This window comes from Leuciscus leuciscus (assembly GCF_965113295.1).
Source record: "Leuciscus leuciscus genome assembly, chromosome: 17".
NCBI classification, from domain to species: domain Eukaryota; kingdom Metazoa; phylum Chordata; class Actinopteri; order Cypriniformes; family Leuciscidae; genus Leuciscus; species Leuciscus leuciscus.
The window spans coordinates 25,254,751-25,278,336 of NC_138741.1; the positions used below are offsets into that span (position 1 = coordinate 25,254,751).

Sequence of the window (23,586 nt, forward strand, 5' to 3'; positions counted from 1 at the left end):
CCCGCCCAATCCTCACTGCCTGACGCCAGGATAGAGCAGGAATCATCCTCTCCCAGCAGGGCTTCCTCATCCGCGATATCAACGGAAGCGGCGGCAGACGGCGGCCGCTGTCCGTCAGGAAGCGAAATAGAAGAAGCCGGGGAAGCAAGCGGGCGAACCGGCGAGCTTTGGCGGCTGAGGGAGGGTTCCGGGGCCCGCTGGGCACGGCGCTTTTTACGGCGCGACGCCGCGGCGGGCGGGGGAGCAGTCTCGGTGAAGACGGCTAGGCGAGTCCTCAGAGTCGCCATTGCCATCAGCTCGCAGTGAGGGCATCCGCCGTCAGCGAGCGCGAGAGCTGCATGTTCCTCACCCAGGCAGGAAACGCAGATCACGTGGCGGTCCCCGTCGCTGAGTGTGGCTCTGCACGAGCCGCAGGAAGGCATCTTTAAAAAGACGCTAGCTCTTTTAGAAATGTGTGTCGCAGCGGCGACACACACACACAGAAATACAGTGTAATAAAAGAGAAGGATATAAGCGCCGGAAAGCGCAGCAGGAAGGCAGGAAGGCGGCGCGGCCAGCGACTTCAGTGACTCGTCCCGCTGAAGGTGCTCTCTCTCGACGGCGCGGCTCCTAATCCAGCTCCAGCGATGCGTGTGCTTCGCTTGAAGGATGAAAAATCAGATAATAGCTGCCTGCGAGCCATATTTATAGGCCTAGACCACGCCCATTTCGGCGGGACGTGACGTAGCGGGCGCGAAGTGCCCTGATTGGGTCTGACGTCACGCCAGGCCTCGCTCGATAGGCTGCTGCAGTTGCCGCAGAGCAGCCAATAGGCGCGCGAGCTGTCTCGCCTATGTCTGCATTGCTGCTGCAACGCGTTTTGCATTATAACAAAATTAAGGATAATTTTTGGCTTCAATATCTCGCAGAAAAAGGATTTTCCCCTAGCGTAAGATATCTTACGCAGTACGAGAGACCTCTCGTAAGAGAACCCATTGTGTCACCCATGCTATATTATGTGAATTGAATAAATTAAATGGAATTAAGCATGAAAATAATACCCACTAGACTGATAAATTAAATAAGGGTTTGTTTTGCTGGCAGAACTTCAGACTCTGCAGACCTTTGCTCATTCTGATACTCCTATCAGTAGGCTAATCGTTCCTCTAACAACTCTGTAACTGAGTGGGCTGACATGCTATACCCAGATGCACTATGAATAAGTTATTATTGTACTGGAAATACCACTCAATCTACTATATTCAAAACTATAATGAAAAGATTCTGAACTGTAGACACTCTCCGGTATGGGTTATGAAAAGCATTTGTAGGCTAACCTTCCTACTGAATATTTTCTGTATTCATAATTTCTTTATTCATTCTAGAGTAGACGACCACACTTTTAGTCACACAGTTATTATCTTAAGTGATTTAATGAGGTTAGTAATATTTACTGTGCCTTTTTTACAAGTCTTAAGGCCTGTTCACACCAAGAAGGAAAACTATTAATATTAAAACTATTATTAGAATATTAGCGTATACACACCAAAACACAATATATTTCTGTTTATTCTAAGCATCCTCTGCAGTTTCTAATTGGCTGTCAATGTTTTTATCATTCATCAGCTGGAATTTTTTTTTGTAAAAGTTATTCCAATTATAGTGTTTCTCTATGTTGTTATTTAATAGGCCTAGTTGTGGACTAGTTGTTTTAAACTATAGTTGTTCTATAAGGTTTTAAACTGTATCTTTATAATTAGCGTCCTTGGTGTGAATGGGCATTTACTCACTATAAAATCCAAACAAGGTTAAAAAAAAGATTACTACATGTTGTCTAACATTGTGAAACCTTATTAGTTTGAATGTGGCTTTGGTCCAATGCGAGTTTGTGATGTGGTGTGTTGTGATGTTAATGATTTACTGACAGTAACCTATAACCCAATCTCTGCTTGTCAGAATGTGATCTGCATAGATTGGCTCATTGTCTGACAAGACAGAGGGAATGACATTTAGCTGGGATTTAGCTTGGCTTTCCCTCTGACTATTAGATTTTGAAATGTATATGATCTACTGAGATGAAGGGAATTGCTGGATGAATCTAAACATGGCAGCTGTGCGTTCATTCATTTTGTTTCATGTTGTCTTTGGCGTTTTACACCACGGTTTGGGACTGATTTCAGACTACAAATTATGTGGAGACCCCGAATGTGAAAGTAAGTTGATCATTTATATTAAAATACCATAAAAGGAAAGATTAGACTGAAACTGTGATGTGTGTTTACCTGTTCATCTTATAATTATATGGCTTTGTGCAAAATATTTCAATTATGTGATTCAAGTTATTGTCATGCTTTCTTATCTTTGAGGTTTTTTTCCGTTTCTCATTTCTTCAGGCATGATAAGTCGTGTGCAGGCACAGAGAGACCATACAGCTAAAGACTGCCGCTTTCTAAACCTCAAAAAAGGGGATATGATCACCGTTTACTACAAACTCACTGGAAAAAGAAATGATCTCTGGGCAGGAAGTGTGAGTCTACCATTTTCTGGTTCTGTTCTTGATTAATTAAATTGTTGATGAATAAAAAATATACATGTATGGGTTTAATGTTCTTTAAGCTAATTATGTTTACTGATAAATAAAAACATTATATTAGCATTATATTCATAATATTTTACATTTTGCAGATAGAAAAGCTGTCCGGATTGTTCCCAAAAGATGCCATCAAAGTTGATCAACTGTTTATTGATGAGAAAAAGGAAATCCAGGTGCCGACCCAGGTAATGTATTTTTTTTTTTTTAATGTAAAGAAAGGGTTTTAGAAGTTAACCTAACAAATATGCTTCATGTGATGCATCTACATTAACTGGTTTAGGCTGAAAATATTATTTAATATAATCAAATCAACATATACAATCAGTTACAGCAACAAAAACAATTCATGACATCATGAAGTGCAAATTCACCCTGTTTTTTAATGCATGTTATTGAATGATTCATCCATGCATAGGTTTCTTTTCTTTTCTTTCTTCTACTTTTTTTTTTTACCTTCAAAATGTCATAACTAAGTCTTCCGGTGAAATGAAATGAAAAGAAACGAAAAAAGAAATTTCTCCAATCATTTTGTCTGCATAAACCCCGCCCCTTTCTTACAACTGATTGCAATCTAGCATTCAGATTTTCCTCCATCCAAACAACCGATGGATTCCCACCCTACGCTCCTAAAAGTAAAGGTTCTTTATTTACCATCAGTAGAACCTTTCCCCTGGACCAAAGGTTCTTTATAGTGGAGAAAAACTTTATTTTACAGTCCTGTTCCGCATGTACAGACTAAGCACTTATTATAGCAAATACAATAACTGCGTAATAACTAGGTACTAACCATGTACCTAAAAGTTTTACCTAAACTGTAAAAGGTTCTTTAGATTATCAAAATGTTCTTTAAACGAAGAAAATAATGGTTATTTTATGAACTGTTTACTGTAAGGTTCTTTGGGGAACCAAAAATAGTTCTTCTATGGCTTCACTGCAAAAAAAACCTTCTTGTAACCTCCATTTTTAATTAAGATTGTATTTTATTTTTTCGACAATCCATTTCACCTGTGTCACAATACAGAGGAAAAGATCTGTCAATACTTCTGTCACTTCAAAACTTTAAGGCTCGGATCAGGTAGAAATAGATCATTTTTCACTTTAGTATACAGAACTATCTGACTCAAATTAGCCGGTGTGTTGACAAAGAAATCTGAATGATCTAATTCTTCCTTGTATGCTGATTTGGTTAGAAAAGAGTCTTCCAAGAACATAAATATTAATCATAAATTCTCTCCTCAGGAATACGACTTCATCTGCTTTGATGAAAATGGTTCAGTCATTAAGCACAGCACTGCATTTGATGATCTGGATGATTTCACACAAGAAACCCAAGAAAGTGATATCAATGATGTCCATGATAAACCTACTGATAGAGAAGAGAGTGAACCCAGAACAATTTCTGTTCAAGATGTTTCTGATCAAAACAGCCTCGAGACAACAGAAAAAGGTGGGTCTTCGTGGATAGGCTCTGCTGTTAATGGATGGTTTGGCAGGAATGAACAAAGCAATGATGAACCACAGGATGAAAGCAGTGAAGAATCCTTCAAAAGCAGAAAAATAGTGATGGATATCGAGGAGAACCACGTGGAGGAGAAGACGAACTCTGGAACGTTTGGTTGGATCAGGGGTGAACTGACCAATGCTTTTGGATTTGGAAACAAGGATCTAAAGACTGAGCCTCAGGACAATATTGAGAACCCAGCAAATGATAAAGACACCTCATCTCAGGAGTCTAGCTCCTTGATAACTATGGGTAGAGATGTCTTGGGCTTTAGTGAAGACAATACTCCAGCTGCAACTAAACCTGAAGCTGAGATGGCAGATGAAAACACACACATGGAGAACCAAAGCATTCTTAACCCCAGTCAGAACATGGATGTGGATGACAAAATACAGTGTGATGAAAACAACCCTGATGACAGTGTGGAGAATGAGGATGGTCCCACGGAGAACATGAGAACAGAAAATGAAAAAGTAGAGGAACAGACGGGGTGGTACGGCAACATGTACAACAGAATTACAAACCTTTACAAAGAAGAGCAAACTAAACAAGATGAGGATGATGGAGGCAAAGACAGTTTGTGTGAAGAAGGAAGCCCTGGATCCGCTACAAACACTGAGAACATGGAAACCAAAGAGTCCGAATCAAGCTCAGAGTCCATATTTTCAGTCAGCGGCCTGCCATCAGTGCTTAAACTTCCATTTCAGGCAGACACAATAGTAAAGAGGGATGAGGAAAAGACAGCAAAGGAAGAAGATCCTGTTAAGGAAGACTTTGATGAGGAACAAAATAATAGCAAGGATCAAGAAGAAGAAATGTTGAGTGATATTGATGAGCAGGACTCAAACCCAATAGACAATGATGTGATTAGTAAAACTCAGTCACTGTCTGATAAAACAAAAGATAGCATTGCATTTGATAGCACTGAAGAATCTAATATGACAGAAGACGGCACAGACAAGTCAGCAGATAATTTAAATGAAGAAGGTAAAAGTGCAAACAATGCTGATATTTTAGAGGGAGAGGTGGAGCAAGACATGCAAAGTAATGAGGAAAAGACAGCAAAGGAGGTAGATTCAGGTAAGGAGGACTTTCTTGAGCAACAGAAGTTGAAAAAGGAAGAAATGTCTGATGTTGACGATGTTGATTTAATTAGTGAAACTCAGGCACTATCCGACGAAACAACGACTTTAAAAGACAGTGTTGCATCTGATGACATTAGAGAAACAGATGGCTTTTCTCAAAAATCCAACACCCAAAATGATGATGATGTTAAATCTGCAAATAGTTTAATTGATGTTATTCAAAGCAAAATCAAATTGACTGATTTATCTGATGACATTTCAGAGGACAAGCTGACACAAAGTCTGTCTGATCAAGACAATTTAGACACTATCGAACAGCACAAAAGTGATTATGATCAAATTAGCACAGACACTGAAGCTGGTGCTGATACATCTGAACTGCCAGAGACAGACATTCATAATGAGTTGCATTATCAAAAAACACAAGAATCAAATGTTTCAGATTTGCACATTGACTCTCATATTAAGACTGTCACAATTAGTCAAAATGTAAATGCAGATTTGAATTCGAAACCGACTGTGGATGCATTATCAGAATACATTAATGAAAAATGTTTAGCTGAACATGACCACGGTACACCGAAAGAAGATGGTGAGTTAGTTATGGACAAAAATGACACGTTAGTTATGGACAAAAATGACACGTTAGTTATGGACAAAAATGACGAGTTAATTATGGATAAAAATGTCAAGTTAATTATGGACGGAAATGATGAGTTAGTTATGGACAAAAATGATAAGGTAGTTATGAACAGAAATGACGAGTTAGTTATGGACAGAAATGACGAGTTAGTTATGGACAAAAATGACAAGTTAGTTATGGACAAAAATGACGAGTTAGTTATGGACAGAAATGACAAGTTAGTTATGGACAAAAATGACAAGGTAGTTATGGACAGAAATGACAAGTTAGTTATGGACAAAAATGACAAGTTAGTTATGGACAAAAATGACAAGGTAGTTATGGACAAAAATGACGAGTTAATTATGGATAAAAATGTCAAGTTAATTATGGACGGAAATGATGAGTTAGTTATGGACAAAAATGATAAGGTAGTTATGAACAGAAATGACAAGGTAGTTATGAACAGAAATGACGAGTTAGTTATGGACAGAAATGACAAGTTAGTTATGGACAAAAATGACAAGGTAGTTATGGACAGAAATGACAAGTTAGTTATGGACAAAAATGACAAGTTAGTTATGGACAAAAATGACAAGTTAGTTATGGACAAAAATGACAAGGTAGTTATGGACAGAAATGATGAGTTAATTATGGACAAAAATGATGAGTTAGTTATGGACAGAAATTATGAGTTAGTTATGGACAAAAATGACAAGGTAGTTATGGACAGAAATGATGAGTTAGTTATGGACAGAAATGATGAGTTAGTTATGGACAAAAATGACAAGTTAGTTATGGACAAAAATGACAAGTTAGTTATGGACAAAAATGACAAGGTAGTTATGGACAGAAATGACAAGTTAGTTATGGACAAAAATGACAAGTTAGTTATGGACAAAAATGACAAGTTAGTTATGGACAAAAATGATGAGTTAGTTATGGACAGAAATGACAAGGTAGTTATGGACAGAAATGATGAGTTAATTATGGACAAAAATGATGAGTTAGTTATGGACAGAAATTATGAGTTAGTTATGGACAAAAATGACAAGGTAGTTATGGACAGAAATGATGAGTTAGTTATGGACAGAAATGATGAGTTAGTTATGGACAAAAATGACAAGGTAGTTATGGACAGAAATGACGAGTTAGTTATGGACAGAAATTATGAGTTAGTTATGGACAAAAATGACAAGTTAGTTATGGACAAAAATGACAAGGTAGTTATGGACAAAAATGACAAGTTAATTATGGACAGAAATGACAAGTTAATTATGGACAGAAATGACAAGTTAGTTATGGACAAAAATGACGAGTTAGTTATGGACATAAATGATGAGTTAGTTATGGACAAAAACGACAAGTTAGTTATGGACAAAAATGACGCACAATTAGATGAAGTATTATCAAAAGACATCACATTTTACAAAGAAAAGTTATCAGATTCAGAAGCTCTTGCAACGAAAATGGGCAATAAACATAAACTGGACACAAACATAATGCCTTCTGATGAAGGAACTTCTCATATTCCCACTCTTGGAACAGATGAATCAGCTGTTATCAGTGAAGAAAATCTACATACAGACCTTGAGCCAAATTCAGCCCTAAACGCCACAGATGATGACATGGACAATACCAGCGACTCGCATGATGTGTTACTGGAGATACAAAAAGCAGATATTAGTATGGTTAAGGATACTGATTCGGAAGGTGAATATGCAGATGAGGTTGTAATGAATAGAGAGCAAAAGGAATTAGGTAGAGATTCTGAACCTACAGATAATTATTTTGAAACAAAAGAGCTAAAGGGTGACACACAAATCACAAACGAGACTCTGATAGAGGAAACCCATACAAAAAGCCCATCACTGAACACATCTGATGGATCTACTAATTCAAAAGATGGTGGTCATGATCTCAGTTTACCAGAAAATGCAGACACTGATACAATTCTTAACGCTGTTAGTACTGAAGAACCAGGTGACTATACCACTTCCAAAGAAACAAAATTAACAGATGATATCTTCTCGGAGAATGACCCAGTTCAGGGTGGCAGTATTAATAATAAGCTTGTTCAAAATCAGAGTGTTGAACACAAAGAGGAGACTGACACTGCAAATATGGAGGATCAAACTGATTCAGAAAGTGTCACGAAAAGGGAGGAAAGTGATCAAACCGATTCAGAAAGTGTCACGAAAAGGCAGGAAAGTGACACTGGTGCCACCTGGGATCAAAGTGATGATAGTGACATTGCGGTGCAGTCGGAAGATAAAGAGGAACAGGGTGATGAAGAGCGGCCTGGAAGCCCTGAAATTCAAGAAAAAAAGACTGTCAACCATTCTACAGAAACTTCTAAAGAATATACAAACTTATATCCTCATCTGAGTGAACAGAATATTCAAGATCTTTTAGATTTATTCGGAGACCACAAGTTATCTTGGCTGGATTCCAAACTAGGAAACACTGATGCAGGCCAAGTTAATACAGATCTTGAAGAACTCAGTGACTTTGAACAGCTGTTGGAATACCATATGAAGATGAACACAAAAGGACGTAATCAACAACATAACAGTTTTCCTGGCAAGAATAATATTAATGAATACCCAGAACTACAAAAACTGTATACCCTCTTATCTACTCTAAGAGAGAAATATTCACCAGTGATAACAGAAGTCAGTGTAGAAAGCCCAGGTACTGATGATTCGAAACTGATCATTTAAAAAAAACAAAAGAACTCCTTAAGAGCATGGCAGATAATAGATTTCATAATTTTGGTGAATATTGCATGGGACAAAAACTTTTGCATATGTGATTGATGGGAAATCTAGGTTTTGTGATCTTACTCTTTGAGTTATGGTATAATGTAAAAGTTGTCATGTTCTATAATGTTCCCTCTCTTTCATCACAGGGATCAGCGAAGATGGCTGTGTTCATGAATCATGTCTAGATGTGAATAAGAATACACTAATCTCCTCAACAGAGCTTAAAAATAATCAAGATACTCAAGACAGATCTGATATAAATGACTTGAGCAACCCTCGAAATGAGCCAGTCACAGAGGAGAAGTACCTTTCAGCGAATGGAGCTAATGTGGAGGGTGTTCAGACTGATGAGCAGGAAATAAGAAAGCATGAGGATTGGGTATCTTCTGAAATCAAGAAAACTACTTCCCAAAACCATGGTCTAATCTCTGAGGAGCATGTTGAATCACAGAACGGTAATCACTTTTTTTTTGTATATCATCCTAAAATAAAATATTAAAATTTTGTCATAACTGTCATAATTTACTCATCCACCTGTTGTTCCAAAACAATTATGAATAAATTACTTTTGAGGCGTGACATATTTCACCCTATTAAATAGTAAATGTTAAACACTTATGTATGTGTTTGTTCTTTTTGACAGGTGAAGGGAAATTGTATCAAATGGCAGTTTTTGTTGAAGTCACAATTAATGAAATTGCATCTATAGTGGACAAGGTAGGCCTTCCATGTGAAATGGTGTAGGAAAAGTATTTTAGACAACGGTACATCTGGTGTGTTTTTTTTGTGTGTTTTTTTTTAAAGGCAAATCACCTAATGAGAAATTTATAGCTAGTGTTTTTAAGTGTTTAAAAAAGATTAAACACCTTAAATGTCTGTTTTTGCCTTTTAAAATGATAATTTTGTCCAATCCTTTTTGACTGTATAACAATTAAAATAATACAATGTCATAATTTAGACAAATTATTGAATTGATATTCTATTTATTCTAGTATTTTAAAAAAACAAACTTTTTAATGATGATCATTATTTTATGTTTGTTGTTAGAAAATGACAGAATCACCTAAATCAGTGTTTTTAACTATAGCCTATACAGTAAATGTACTGTACAGTACAGTAAATACATTAGGCATACATATAGGCTATTTATCTCCTGATTATCCTATATAATACTGAGAAGCAATAATCTGAAGCCACTATTTGTTCAAAATATATAATATAAGCATTTCATGCCATATTTTGTGTACCTCGTGGAAACTGCCGACGACTACAGTCTATTTTCTGTCTTGACATGTCGCCAAACAGTGTCATATTTCGCACTCAAGCCAAGTTAATGATATTTAACAGTATTTACTTTTATTCATTTTTTCAGTACTACTTTTATATAACTAAATAACTAAATACTTAGAAAATAAATTAAGTAGTCTTTTTGAGATAAGTCGAATCCAGACAGACTTGCTGCTCAACCGGTCTCTAGTTCAGTGACTTTGTTTATAGAGGTATATTATATTTACCTGACACACCCACTAATGAAACATACTTACCCACAAACCAAAACTATAGACGTTTCATAACCAGCCCATGACAAATATTTTGTTTTTGCGTGAATGCTTATTGACTAATTCATCAGGATCACTAAGTAAGTCTGTCACTTTAAAACACGAACGGGACGTTGTGGCATTCAGCAATTGGTGACGTGTGGAAGAAACCATGACCCTTATAGGGTGTATTAATGTTTTGTGGAATTTACAGGTTTTCGCATAAAAGCAAAATACTGTTTATATGAACAAAATACGTATGTTTATCTTTTAAAAAACAATAAAACAAATATATCAAGTGTCCTACTTAAATCTTACCGACGCAAGCTCTTATGCGTTAAGAATCCCCCCTAAAAAGGAAGAGTGCGCTCTTCCTCTATGCGCACTAGCACTAGCAGTGCAGAGCAGCATCCGGCGGCACCATGGCATAACAACAGATAAATTAACAGATTAAAGAAGAACTCAGTTTGAATATAATCATGGCAGACGAATTTCAGGCCGAGTCGGTCGTCACAGAAGCGACTGACATGAAAGGAGCAGCGAATATTTACTACACACTCGCGGTGGAGAAAATCAAAGATGTATGTGTCAGTGTGTGAATGATGAAACAGCTTTAGTGTGTATGTGTGGCAGCTGTCAGCAGGTGTCACATATATTTCTAAGTTAACTATCATAGTACACATAATTTACTAGAGTGTAGTATTAACTAGATGTATGCTGGCTTTTAAATGTGTAAACTGCTCTATATTAAGCCATATAACTTAGCTGGTTAGCATTGATGCATCTGGTTCGTTGCTCATTTCAGCTTATTTTATCGTTGATTTATTAAACGTAACGTTAATTATTTACATATCTACAACGGCTGACTTTATTTACCAGTTTATAACGGTTTAAATTGTGTAGTGTATATTGTTCTTTTACATCTTCCAGTGGCATTGGTTTTGGTCAATGACAAATGAGGATATCTGAAATTATAAAAATGAGAAATATTTTAGTTTAAACACGTGGTAGGTTGTTATAGTCCTTTATATAATTTTCATTTGATTTTAATTTAATTAATTGAATGAGTTAATGTCAGGTGGTGTAACAGTAAAGTAAAAAGTGCTAAAATATTTTCTTTGCAAATTGGTCGATTTGTGTGATATGAATTACTATTGTTTTTTAGAAGTGATAAAAGTTTATGCGAAGCTACTATTAGGTCTAAAAGGTATCATCATAGGAAAGTGGTGTTAGGTTATCTATAGGACATCCCGTTTAAAAGCTTGTGTTCACTTTGTATGTAAGTTATGTATGTGTGTGTATGACAAAGGGAAAGAAATGTTTATATTTAATTTTATACTTGAATTTTTTGGAGAATCAGTATAACTGTTTAACTTCTGTTTTAGGTTGTGTCTTCACTTCCTGACGATATACGGCCTGGCCCTGACTTATATGGACTTCCATGGGAAGCTGTGGTTTTCACAGGATTTTTAGGTTTATGCACACTGCTTTTGTTCAGCTGCAGGTTCATTCATTCTGTAAGTCAGGCATTTCTGCTCAAGAATCACAATAAAACGTGCATACTTTATGAATGTCTTCATTTCACCAAGTAATCATGAGCTTTTTCTATTTTGTTCTGCAGATGAAAAGTCGACTATATGCAAGTGGGTGTTTTCCCGTTTCTTTATCTTACTGGCTCTTTTTTTAAAACCTGTCCTTATTATCTGTTTAACTGATCCTTACTGTCCGCTCTCAATTGATCCTGGCTGTTGGCTTTTTTTTTGCAGGTAAAGAAAAGCAAATGGCACATAAAGTGGCTGAACTGCTTGATGAAAAGTGCAAAGTGCTGGAGACATTCAGTGAGGTTAAACAGAAGGTGAGAAATGCCATTTTATACTCTTCATTTCAAACTGTGGTCCGGAGACCCCCAGGGGGTCGCAAGGGAATGCTAGGGGGTCCGTGGAAACCTTTAGAGAAAAACAGTGTAAAAATGTAAAAAATAAATAGGGTCAAATAAATAAGTAAATAATGAGTTTAACAGTACGATACTATAATGGGTAGAAAAGACAATAATTTGACTTGATAGTGACCTAACAAAATATTTTTAGAATAATATTTTAAACATATTTATCATATTTTTCACAATATACATTGGGCCTTTGTACAAGAAACTATGTATATGCCTTGCATGAGAATGATTATATTTGGGGGGGTGTAGCATCTTAAAGACTGAAAACCCCTACTCTAACCCTTACTCTGTCTCAACAGTTTGACAAACTAGAGTCCAAACTGCAGAAGAATGGCATGTCTGCGCAAGCTGCAGAAAATGACACTTTAGAGGTAAAGACGATCATTATGTGTGTTTTTTCCCCTTTAAATATTGGTTTCTCAACAATGTTAGTCTTTTAGGAAGTGTTAATTACTTTTTTAATAACCTCAAATGTAATATATTAGAGGTTGTGGTAGCACTTTATTTTACAGTCCTGTTCCCCATGTACATACTATTTACTTATTATAGTAATTGCAATAACTGGGTAATAACTAGGTTCTAACCCTGAACCTACCCCTAAACCTAACCTTAACTCATGTAGTTACCTTATATTATCCAGTACTTTCTTAGGTAAGTACACTGTAAGTAAATGTAAGTGCACGTACTTTAAAATAAAGTGCAATTGAGATTGTATTACACATAGTTGCCACTCAAACCTGTTTGTAAAAAAAAACATGCAATTACTTAGCCACTAATGTTTAAAGTGCCCCTATTATGCTATTTTAAAGGTTCCTGTTTTTGTTTTGGAGGTTTCCAACAATAGGTTTACATGAATCCAAGGTCAAAAAACACTTTCATTTTCATTTTCTCATATTATACATTGCAGCATCACCTCTTTTCTCACAGTGTCTGAAATGGCTTGATCAAGGATCCGGTCTCTCTAAACCCCTCCTCTCTGAGAGCCTGCTCTTCTCTGATTGGTCAGACGGCTCAGTCTGTTGTGATTGGTCTACCGCCTATAGTGCTTTTCGAAAACAAAATGACCATTACCAAATTACTTCCTCAGCACTTGTATACATAGTTATACGAACAGTAACAATGGCGTCAGTTTTACCGTATCAATTCAAGACAGAGTCCTCATCCTTTGGAAGTTCATGCAAAGTGGATTTGCTTTGCAGCGCAAAACACAGCGTCTTCTCAACATGTCGACAACACAAACCAAACCCTTCCAGCCCTCAGCTACAATTATAGTGTCTGAGGGCGGGTCAAAGTAGACGTCGTTCGCGGGCAACCAATGAATACTATAGACGGACAGTGGACATTATGCAGGAAATGAGACTGGAATTAGTGACAACTCGTTTCGGCAATTCGGAATCTATTCTTTCTTTTAGGAGATGATAACTTTATTTGTTGTGCACTTTGACCTTTAAAACTTTGCAGACCTTTTACATTCACAAACAGCTATATTACACACTGAATGAAAGGTAAAGCATAATAGAGGCACTTTAAAAAAAAATTGTCTCCCTGACCACTTCACTTGTTACCTGACCCTTGTCCAATTATGTTGCCCTTAGGTGTCGTCAAAGAAACTTGAACAGTCAAATGCTCAGATAAAAAAGGAAGTTAAGAGGCTACAAGAAGAACTGTCCCAACAAAACAAAGCGAGAAAACAACAAGAGGATCAGGTAATGTTGTCATACACACAGATGCACGTTATGCTGCTTGAATCTGTCTAAATGGCTTTTATTTCTGTTTTACAGCTTGCTGAACTCGAGCAGATTTTAAGTAATTTAGAAGAGGAAGCTAAAGATCGAAAGTCACAGTTAGAACAGGTATTGACTATGTATATGATGCATATTTCAGTCATATTCCTCAATAATTGTCATTTGTAATTCTATACTGTTACCTGTATTTTCATGTGCAGGACAACACAACACTGAAGATTCATGAGATCAACACAGAGAGACTACAGAAAAACCTGCAGGCGGCCAAAGAAGAGCATGCAATGCTCCTCGAGAGTAAAGCACAGGTGAGATTTGTGTTTGGGTGTTTAGTTTAGAGAGAAAAAATGTATATATTTTCAAGCTTTAACATAACTGTTATAAAATCATTGTAATGCAAGACGTTTCATGGCTTACATTAACCATGCGTGTATGTATGGCCATCACCACTACAGCTTGTGCAAGAAGCAGAGGACTGGGGTGAACGCCTCGGTGAGCTGGAGGAGGAGATGAAAATGTGTGAAAGATCTCATTCTGGCATGCTGGAGGACTGCACCAATAAAGACGAGCGCATCAAGGTAAAAACACATCGACACCAGAATAGAAGTTGACTAGTATGGGTTTGTCAAGTATATAAGCCAGTATATACACCACTGTTCAAAAGTTTGGAGTTGGTAAGATTTATTTAACAATGTTTTTGAAAGAAATACCCACCAGGGCTGCATTTATTTGACCAAAAATACAGTAAAACAGCAATATGGTGAAATATTATGACAATTTAAAATAACTGTTTTTTATTTGAATATATTTTAAAATATAATTTATTCCTCTTCCTACACAGCTGACTGTTGTAGCTTATCCACCTTGTGTGCACGAAATAGATCAAAACATGCCATCGGAGAAGTGCTAATTAAACAGTGCATCCCTGTTTCTTATTATCAATGTTTAAAACAGAACAGCATTTATTTGAAATATAATTTTTGTAACAATGTAAAAGTCTTTACTGTCACTTTGCATCAATTTAATGCATCCTTGCTGAATACAATAATTAATTTCTTTAAAAAAAGATATATTACTGACCCCAAACGGAAGTGTATGTGATATAATAAATTGCTAGCAAATTAGATGTACACAATATTGTAGCACCTCTGCCACTCAGTTCTACAGATGGTGGTGCTAGCACCTGATTTGGTGGTGCTGGGGGGATAATATTATATTATTTATTAAGTTTTATTAATAATCAGAAAATTACTATTGTTTTGCATTAATAAGTGCAGTTACTAATGATATTGCATGTTTGTTTATTGGAAATTTGACAGTAAAACACTGAGCTGGAATTGAGATGCAGATAAAAATGTACTTTTATTTACAACAGTAATGTACAAAAACCTCATTTTTATAGGGAAAATGTAAATATTCTTCTTTTAAATGTAACATTGTTCTAGATTTTGTTTTTCATGAGACTTTGACTTTTTAAGGTCAATAAGTGCTCCTCTGCCGCCATCTACTGGTTATTTAATATAGTTAATTTAATATAGTATTTATATAGTGGTAATTTAATGTCTTTTAAAAAAATAAATAAAGGTGTTTGTTTGCCACGCAGTCTTCTTTTTCCTACATCTTCAAACTTTTAGTTTTACAAATCATCACATTAAAAATAACATTAAAATGTTATATTTAGAGCTTTGAAGTGCTGGAAAAAGTGTGAAGCACTTGAAAGCCCTTGAAATGTGCTTAAATTTTAATCTCAAAAGATTCGAACCCTGAGATGAATAATGTAAAAACATTCAACTATTTCTGCCACAATACCATGGTGAATGTTTGTGATTTGTGGATTGAAAAGCCTTCTATAACTTGTTCGTTCATGGCACAGTGTTTCTCCTGGTTTCTACGTCAGTGCTGTTTGATCCGATTCAGTTTATAACAGAGAATTGTGCGCCAAATTTGAATGCTTCTCATTAGATCTTGCAGTAGCTATGATTATTAATACAGCTTTTATCTGTTGGGCAATAAGGTTGTGGCACCAGTGCGACCACTAACAAAATTTTGTCGCACCGGCAGGAAAAAAGGTCGGAAAATGCAACCATTTGGTGACAGTCTGGAGCCCTTTGTAAAGTTATGAAACAGCTTCACAAACCGTTTTTACAATCTCACAGTGTCATATATATTGGTTTGTCCTCCAATAGATCGGTCTGTCCACACAGTCTTGTACCCAAAACTGCATTTCAGTAAAACTGCATTTCTAAAAATCTGTTTGTCTTTTTCTTTTCTTATATCAGTCCCTGACAGAGTGCCTTTTGAAGATGAGAGATTGGGATTCTGAGGACGAGAGCAGCTTTGATGGCAGCACTGATACAGCTGGAAATGAGAATGGAGACAGTTCAGGTGGGAATATTGTTAGTCTGTTTTTAAGTTAAGTCTTGAAGTATCGTCTCATGAATTTTGTTATGCTTGCAGAGTCCCATAAGAAGCAAAAAGTACAGAAACTCGTTGAAGCAGCCAAGGTATTCCTACTTACATCCTGGTTGTCTCAAACATAGTGAACCACCTAGATGGCACATATGACTGCCAAACATGATGTCTAGGATGGCAGCTCATTAGGTTTTGAAACACAACCCTTATGTGTCAGATTAAATGAATTATGCTTGTCTACATCCAGAATACTAATATAAATTATGCTATAAATAAGTGAGTCCTTCTTTTTGTCACAGATGAGTGCAGACTTAAAGTCCATGGAGGAGGACAAAAACAGGGTGTTCGCCAAACTTGCAGATGAAATGAAAGCCAAAGAAGATCTCCTAGGTAAACAGTTTGGTTCCACAATAATTCAAACAGGTTTTAAGATGCATGAAACTATTCATTTGATATATTATTTGGTTGATTTAAAAGTTTTGATTGGTTGTAGAAAGACAATGTGACCCATTCATACATGGTAAGATCTTTAGGCACCTTATGATTTTGTTTCCGATCAATTTGTATTCTTATCTTGCATCACGATGGATTTGCTTTCAAATTCAAATTGATTTATAAAGCACATTTAAGAAATCAAATGGTGTTTGCCAAAGTGCTGTACAACACAGGGTCACAATAAAACAAGTGAAACACATAAAACACAACAACAGCTCTCATACTGTGTTAAACGCCTTAGGATAAAAATAGGTCTAGATCTGGGCATGCCTAGCATACAGAGGCAAATTATTCCATAGTTTTGGCGCAGCAACCGCACAGTCTCCCCTGCTTTTCAATCTTGCTCTTGGAACGGCCAAAAGGAAATGGTTGGCAGATCTTTCCTACCAGTTTTTATAGGATAGCAATTACTATGCAAATAGTGTGATGAGCAATACAACTGGAGCTTATTTGGTTTAGCTTGATTATATCAAACAGTATAATTTAGACTCCAAATGAAGACTTGTTTTCTTGTTTCTCTGTATTCTAAGAGGGGATCAAACAACTTGAAGGGCAGAAGGAGGTGTTGGAGTCAGAGAGTGTCAGCTATTCTAGTGAAAGCCAGAAACTCCAGCAGAAACTCCAGATCATGACGGAGATGTACCAGGAGAATGAACTCAAACTGCACAGGTTTGGACCGGAGCACAGAAGCTGCGTCTCATAAAACACAAACTTCATCTTCCACTCATTGTCTTTGCACTTTGCAGTCTCTTTTTTTTTCATTGGAAATGAAAATACTAATGCCAATAATTCAATTATTTCTTAAACTCTGGTCAGGTTGTTGACGGTGGAGGAGAAGGAGCGTTCGCAGAAGGAGGAGAAGCTCAACAAGGCAGGCAAAAAGATCAGTCTCGCTGCAGAGGGGCTCGTCACTTATAGGTGAGAGCAACTCGTTTAGCACACATGAGGAAGTCGCGTTAAGTATGTTTGAGTATGTGTTCAAATAAAAGGAAATGTGCTCTGAGAAAGGCAGGAAACATAATGCAAGATGGATGTTCACCAAAACAGGAAGTTTACATTATAGTCTCTTTCACTATGTTTAAATAGACAACGAGCCAAAGAACTAGAGGAGGAACTGGATCGGACTTCACAAGCTTATAAGAATCAGGTGACACACTTAAAATTCCTTAATATATATATACAATTATTTAATATTTAATATTATTTGACAAAATATTCATTATATACATTTTTCTTTTTTCTACCAGATAACGTCTCATGAGAAAAAGGCTCATGATAACTGGGTAAGTTGTTTTCAGACCACTTCAGTTTGATCTATATCAGTTGTCAGTAGCTTACAGATGTATTTTGTGTCTGATACTCTCTGTATTCTGAACTGTCTGTGTTATAGCTAGCCGCGCGGGCCGCGGATCGAGACCTGGCTGATGTCAAGAGAGAAAACGCTCATCTCCGCCAGAGGTGAGATTGGCTAGAGACTACTTTACTTTAGTGTTTTCTATACAAGAGAAGCAGCATTTATTCATATGTATGTTTGCAATTACAGGCTGACTGATGCCCAATTTAAAGTCGATATTCTTGATAAGGATATACGAGAAGGCAGACCTTTATTTAGAGGTCAGATTCTCTGCATTTCCCTTGCATAGTACATGTCTCTCTATGTATAAAATGATATTAAACATGAGATGCATTTCCCCATGTCAAAGATGAAAGATCTCCATATGGACCCTCTCCTCTTGGCCGACCATCCTCAGAAACAAGGGCCTTCCTGTCCCCTCCTACACTAATGGACGGCCCCCCTCGACTCTCACCTCAGTTTGTTATGGGTCCAGGCAGAGGTGATATACACAAATCCCTTCCTTTTAAAATTCTGGGAAATGTCTCTTAGCTAGCATGACCAATATGATTTATTCATTGCATTCTCAGTCTTTAGTTTAACAAGGTTATCTAGCTATATTTTGTGTGTGTGTGTTTGTATCACCTTCATGAATCCTGTAAAACTGCATGTTCCCATAAAATATAGTTGACATGTTTGCATTAAGGGTAACGGGTCTGATTTCTCACGGTTTGCTTTGCTTTGCTTGGTTTGGTAAATGCTTGATATGTGGCTATTTCTGATGGCTTCTGTAAATTCAGCTTCATCATCAGCACCATCACAGGAATATAATTGATATATCCAGTACCATCTTTACAACTGCTCAAGTGACTATTAGTATCTATGAGTTTTTTATTCTCTTTAGGTTATTTATTGCATATCAATAATAATTAAACACCTGAGATGTACCAGTGCCATTTTTTTTACGATACAAAACGCACACTAAACCGTGGGCAACAAACCATTCCCCAAGTTTGCATATAGTCGAGTCTCTTCATGTTTTTTTACCTCGTTAATATTTTGTTGGTTGTCTCCCTTTCCTCCCTTTTCCATTCTTAACTTCCTCAAATATTTGGATGTGCTGTCTCTCCACTCCATTCATCTTCCTTCACTGTCACATAATCAGCATCCCGAGGCATGGTAGAGCCCCCTAGTGGTGGGCCAGACTTTGAGCGGAGTGGCCCTCACTCTGATAGTGGCTCACTGTCTCCCTCCTGGGACAGGGAACGCAGGGGCCCTCCCGGCCCTCCAGGTACAGTGATGTTCCCACTGCTCTGGCTGTCCTGTAGCAGGAGGAAATACTTCTCTAGCTCTCAAAAGTCAAGAACCATGGGCACATTAACATAAGTTCTCATTTTTACATATATTCTGAGGTTAGCCAATCATAAAAGGTCATTTACATGCATAGTCTTAAAGGTACAGTATTAGCTAAAAACCGCCTGTTTATTTATGACAAGAGAGAGGGAGGAAATGGTTGTGTGAAACTAGATTATAATGCTAGACAATTTTACTAATATTACAAATTGACTTGAATTGAAATTGAGGTAACACTTTACAATAAGGTTCATTAATTAACATTAGTTAACTACATTAGTTAACATGAACTAATAATGAACAATACTTCTACAGCATTTATTAATCTTAGTTAATATTCATTTCAACATTTACTAATACTTTCTTCAAATCAAATGTTGTATTTGTTAACATTAGTTAATGCACTGTGAACTAACAGGAACAAACAATGAACGACTGTATTTTTATTTTAACAAAGATTAATAAATACTGTAACAAATGGTTTGTTCATTGTTGGTTCATGTAAAGTGTTTCCGAAATTGAATTTAAAAAATGAATGCTTCAAAAATGTACAATATGCAAACAATGAGGCTTATTTGCTCATTTCAGTGTCAGTTTGCTATTTATTTATGAATACCAATTATTGAAGTGTCTTGTGCCTGTAATTTAGCCAACTGTGTGAAGTGAGGTGTTTCTGTTACTGAAGCTCAAACTCAGTTATTCAGAGGTCACTGAGAAGCGCTGACTCAGCCGCACAGCTCATTGAAGAGTCGCAGAACTGGGCCTTCTTTGTTCTAGACGTTTCTGCGTTTTTGGCCAGTGCGTCAGGCTTTGTCCCACTGCCCCCCTGCTGCTCCTCACTGCTGGGCCTAATACTGTCGCTTCAGCGCAGTCATAGTTCATACTGCAGGCGTGAAGAGCACAGGACATCACTGTATTTTTTAATGTCATTATCATCATGGCCAAACCTACAGTGGTGGTTTTACATTGTGTGTAGTGCATCATTACCATCGCATCCTCCGTGTTCATCAGCCAATTATTTTTAGATGTATAATAACTTACGTTTTTTATTTGTAATGCAGGGAACAGTGCATTTTTTGACAGTGGCCTTGTTACATGTAGTTACTATAGTAATAATTACTATAAATAGTGCATAATTACATGCAACCAACCTTAACCAAACCCTAATTCTAATCCTAACCTTATAGTTAATTATTATTACTCAGTACTTAAATGTATAACTACACTGTAACACGGACACCTCAAAATAAAGTGTAACCGTAATGTACAATGTGTTCAAAAGGTTGTAGTGTTTAGTTATATTTATATAATTTTTTATTTTATAAATAAATAGGTTACACTTTATTTTAAGGTGTCATTGTTACAGTGTAATTATATGTTTAAGTACTGTGTAATATTAATTAACTACATGTACTTACTATAGGGTTAGGGTAGGATAAGGATTTGGTTGAGGGCTATTTGCATGTAATTATGCATCATTTACTGTTATTACTATGGTAAGTACATGTAACATATGTAACAAAGAAACTGTAAAATAAAGTGTTACCTAAATATATAAATGTTTTATCTGATGCCATAATATGCATTCAAAAGGCTCTAGGGGTTAGTTATAATAATAATAATTAATTAACTAAATTAATGTCTTTTTTTAATATGTCTATTATGTTTAGGTCACCCTCTCCCAGATCCAGGTTTGGCATATAGAAGGCCTCCTCCAGGTCTGTATCCTATGGGTCCTTTGCCTCCTAGATTTCCGTACTTGGGTGACAAATCAGGTGAGCCTTTCCATGTGACCTCTTCTACAATATGTTTGACTTCTCTGCTTCTCTTAAAGGTCAACTGTAACTGTAGAATTATAAATAGCCCATATGACTCATATATACAAGCCTAACATCATAAATAATAGGGAAAAACTGAGCTCCATATTCCCATGGTAATTCGAGTACCATTATTGGCAGAAACTTCCTGCTGACTTGTTTTTATGTAGCTCATGTAATGGCATTATCAAAGCATGAATGAGCACTTTTTTGCAACAATCTTCAAGAATTAAATGAAAATGTAAGATTGAGACTTTGGCTCACAGATCCTTAAATTATTTACTCTCTCTGCTTTTCTTTTTCAGATCCATCATTTCTAAGAAACAGCTCATCTATCAGTGAGAATGAGAGCAGAGAAGTGAGTAAACCTCTCTGTACTATATCACTCGATGGAGTTTTTGTACACAGCCATAACTGAAATGTGTCTTCTCACAGGGTCCTCACACGATGCCTGGTGACATGAGATTGCCCCCGGATCCAGATTCAAGAATGGGACCTCCTCCTGGTCCCCCGTTAATGGGAATACCTCCACCGATGGACCCTAGGGACCCACGTTTCCCACACAGGGGCCCTTATGGACCTCCGGAGTTCTTTCCCCCTCGTGGGCCAGGAGTTCCCCCCATGGGCAGTAAGTTCACTTTTTCCACTTGTGCAGGTGGACATTTTAGTTAAAATGTCAGATTAAAAACAAAGTGTAAGTGCATTTGGAGCAAATTTAGCTTCTGAAATGTGAGGTTTTTTTTGCAAATGAAAAGCATATATATTGGGAAATAATTTAGATTTGAAAAAAATATAAATAAATTGGATAAATTATTTGATTGATAAGTTGATTATTATTGGTTAATATTATTTAGTAATTATTATATAATTTTTAGTAATTTATTATTGCAAAATTTTTGCTATTTTGCTTATTATTTGACACTGTCCTAGTTCAAATCGATCAATTCTCATCATTACTACTACACTTAACTTTTAGCTCAATTTAACTTATATATGTGTATGTATGTATGTTATGTATGTATGTAATGTATGTATGTAATGTATAGTATGTGTGTGTATATGAATGTGTGTGTATATGTATATGTGTGTGTGTGTGTGTGTATATATATATATATATATATATATATATATATATATATAATATAGGTGTGTGTGTGTGTGCGCGCGCAAAAGGCTGCATCACTTCAGTTTTGTGTTCTAGTACAAATTGATAAATTATTATTATGTTATTAGACTTTAATTTGCCATTTCATTTATTACAAAATAAGACTTAGCTACTTAGATTTTTATATGTATCATTAATTAATTAATATATATATTTTTTTTTTGACACATTTATTTAAATTCTATGTATACTGTCTTAGTACAAACTGATAACCTTTAGCACCATTTCCTCTAGTGCGAGGGCCACTTCCCCCTGGAATGTTTCCCAGAGCTCCAATGCCACTCCCTCAACATATGGGCTATCTTCCACCACGACATCTGTGTGACAGTTTCCCCCCTGGACCGCCTCCCAGACCCTCCCCACCAGGCAGCGAGCAGCCGCCCAACCAGTCGCCCTCTCCTCATGATGTCATCTGATCTTCCCATCTCACGCTCTCTTCCTGCAGACTGTTTTCAGCTTCCTGTTGTTGTGCTCAGGGGGTGTTTCCTTTGATATGTAACCACAGTAGCCTTGTGGTTATCTATTTTGTCTTAGTCGAAACTTGTTTGAAAGAGCAAGCATGGCAAAGGATACAGCACATACCACTGGTTATTTTACAAAGAAGAAGTTTGATGTCTGTGTTTCAGGTACAGTGTAAGTGTGCAGCCTTTCTGAACCTGTAGGTAAAGTGTAAAAAGTCAATGAGACTGCCTTATAGGATTATAGGTGCTCAGGATTGTAATATTATAATGCTTTTTTAAATTGAAGGTAGTTGATGAAAGGTCCTCATATTTGGCAGACTGTATATATAGAAAGTGTACTAAGTATATATTGTGAATGGGATGTTGTTGAAACCCAGACTTTGGTAACTAACTCGACAAATCCAACAACTCAGTCCAGACAACCGTCCATGTAGCGTATATATATATTTATAGTTTCCTCAAATAACAATTCATGCCTTAAAAAAAATACATGGTCTGATGAAATCATATACATTAATAATAAAGATGTCATTGGATTGCTTTCAGTTTTCTGTGCTACGATATAAAGCGAACACTTCATGGTTCCCACAATCATGAAAAACTTGGAAATATTCAGGAAGTTAAAGTGTGATTTCCAGAAAGAAATATTTAAGTGCTGGTTAATACTGATAAGTTTTCATATTATTTATGCCTGATATCCGATAAACGGCTGGCTAATATATAAAAAAAAAAAGTATACTATTGTCTAAATTTATTTATGCATCACAATGTACAGTA

General features: G+C 36.5%; 1 protein-coding gene across 4 annotated transcripts; it reads left to right on the forward strand.

The window, feature by feature from the left end:
- Positions 1–1,945: 1,945 nt before the first annotated feature.
- On the forward strand, positions 1,946–23,350 carry mia2 (MIA SH3 domain ER export factor 2). Of its 4 annotated transcripts, XM_082142255.1 has the most exons (30): positions 1,946–2,192; positions 2,373–2,506; positions 2,665–2,757; positions 3,812–6,619; positions 6,812–8,474; positions 8,692–9,000; positions 9,189–9,262; positions 11,469–11,600; positions 11,705–11,726; positions 11,850–11,938; positions 12,331–12,402; positions 13,627–13,737; positions 13,813–13,884; positions 13,977–14,081; positions 14,229–14,351; positions 16,053–16,158; positions 16,231–16,277; positions 16,485–16,575; positions 17,211–17,349; positions 17,497–17,598; positions 17,767–17,827; positions 17,928–17,963; positions 18,071–18,138; positions 18,224–18,294; positions 18,384–18,515; positions 19,179–19,304; positions 21,037–21,141; positions 21,489–21,541; positions 21,619–21,811; positions 22,583–23,350. In XM_082142255.1, the coding sequence occupies exons 1-30, from the start codon at positions 2,072–2,074 to the stop codon at positions 22,762–22,764; spliced, it is 7,440 nt and encodes a 2,479-aa protein (XP_081998381.1). In that variant the 5' UTR covers positions 1,946–2,071; the 3' UTR covers positions 22,765–23,350. The 4 variants fall into 4 exon arrangements, with proteins under 4 accessions (XP_081998381.1, XP_081998380.1, XP_081998382.1 ...); XM_082142254.1 differs by having other exon boundaries at positions 3,812–8,474; XM_082142256.1 differs by lacking the exon at positions 6,812–8,474 and having other exon boundaries at positions 1,948–2,192; positions 3,812–5,153.
- Positions 23,351–23,586: the final 236 nt, after the last annotated feature.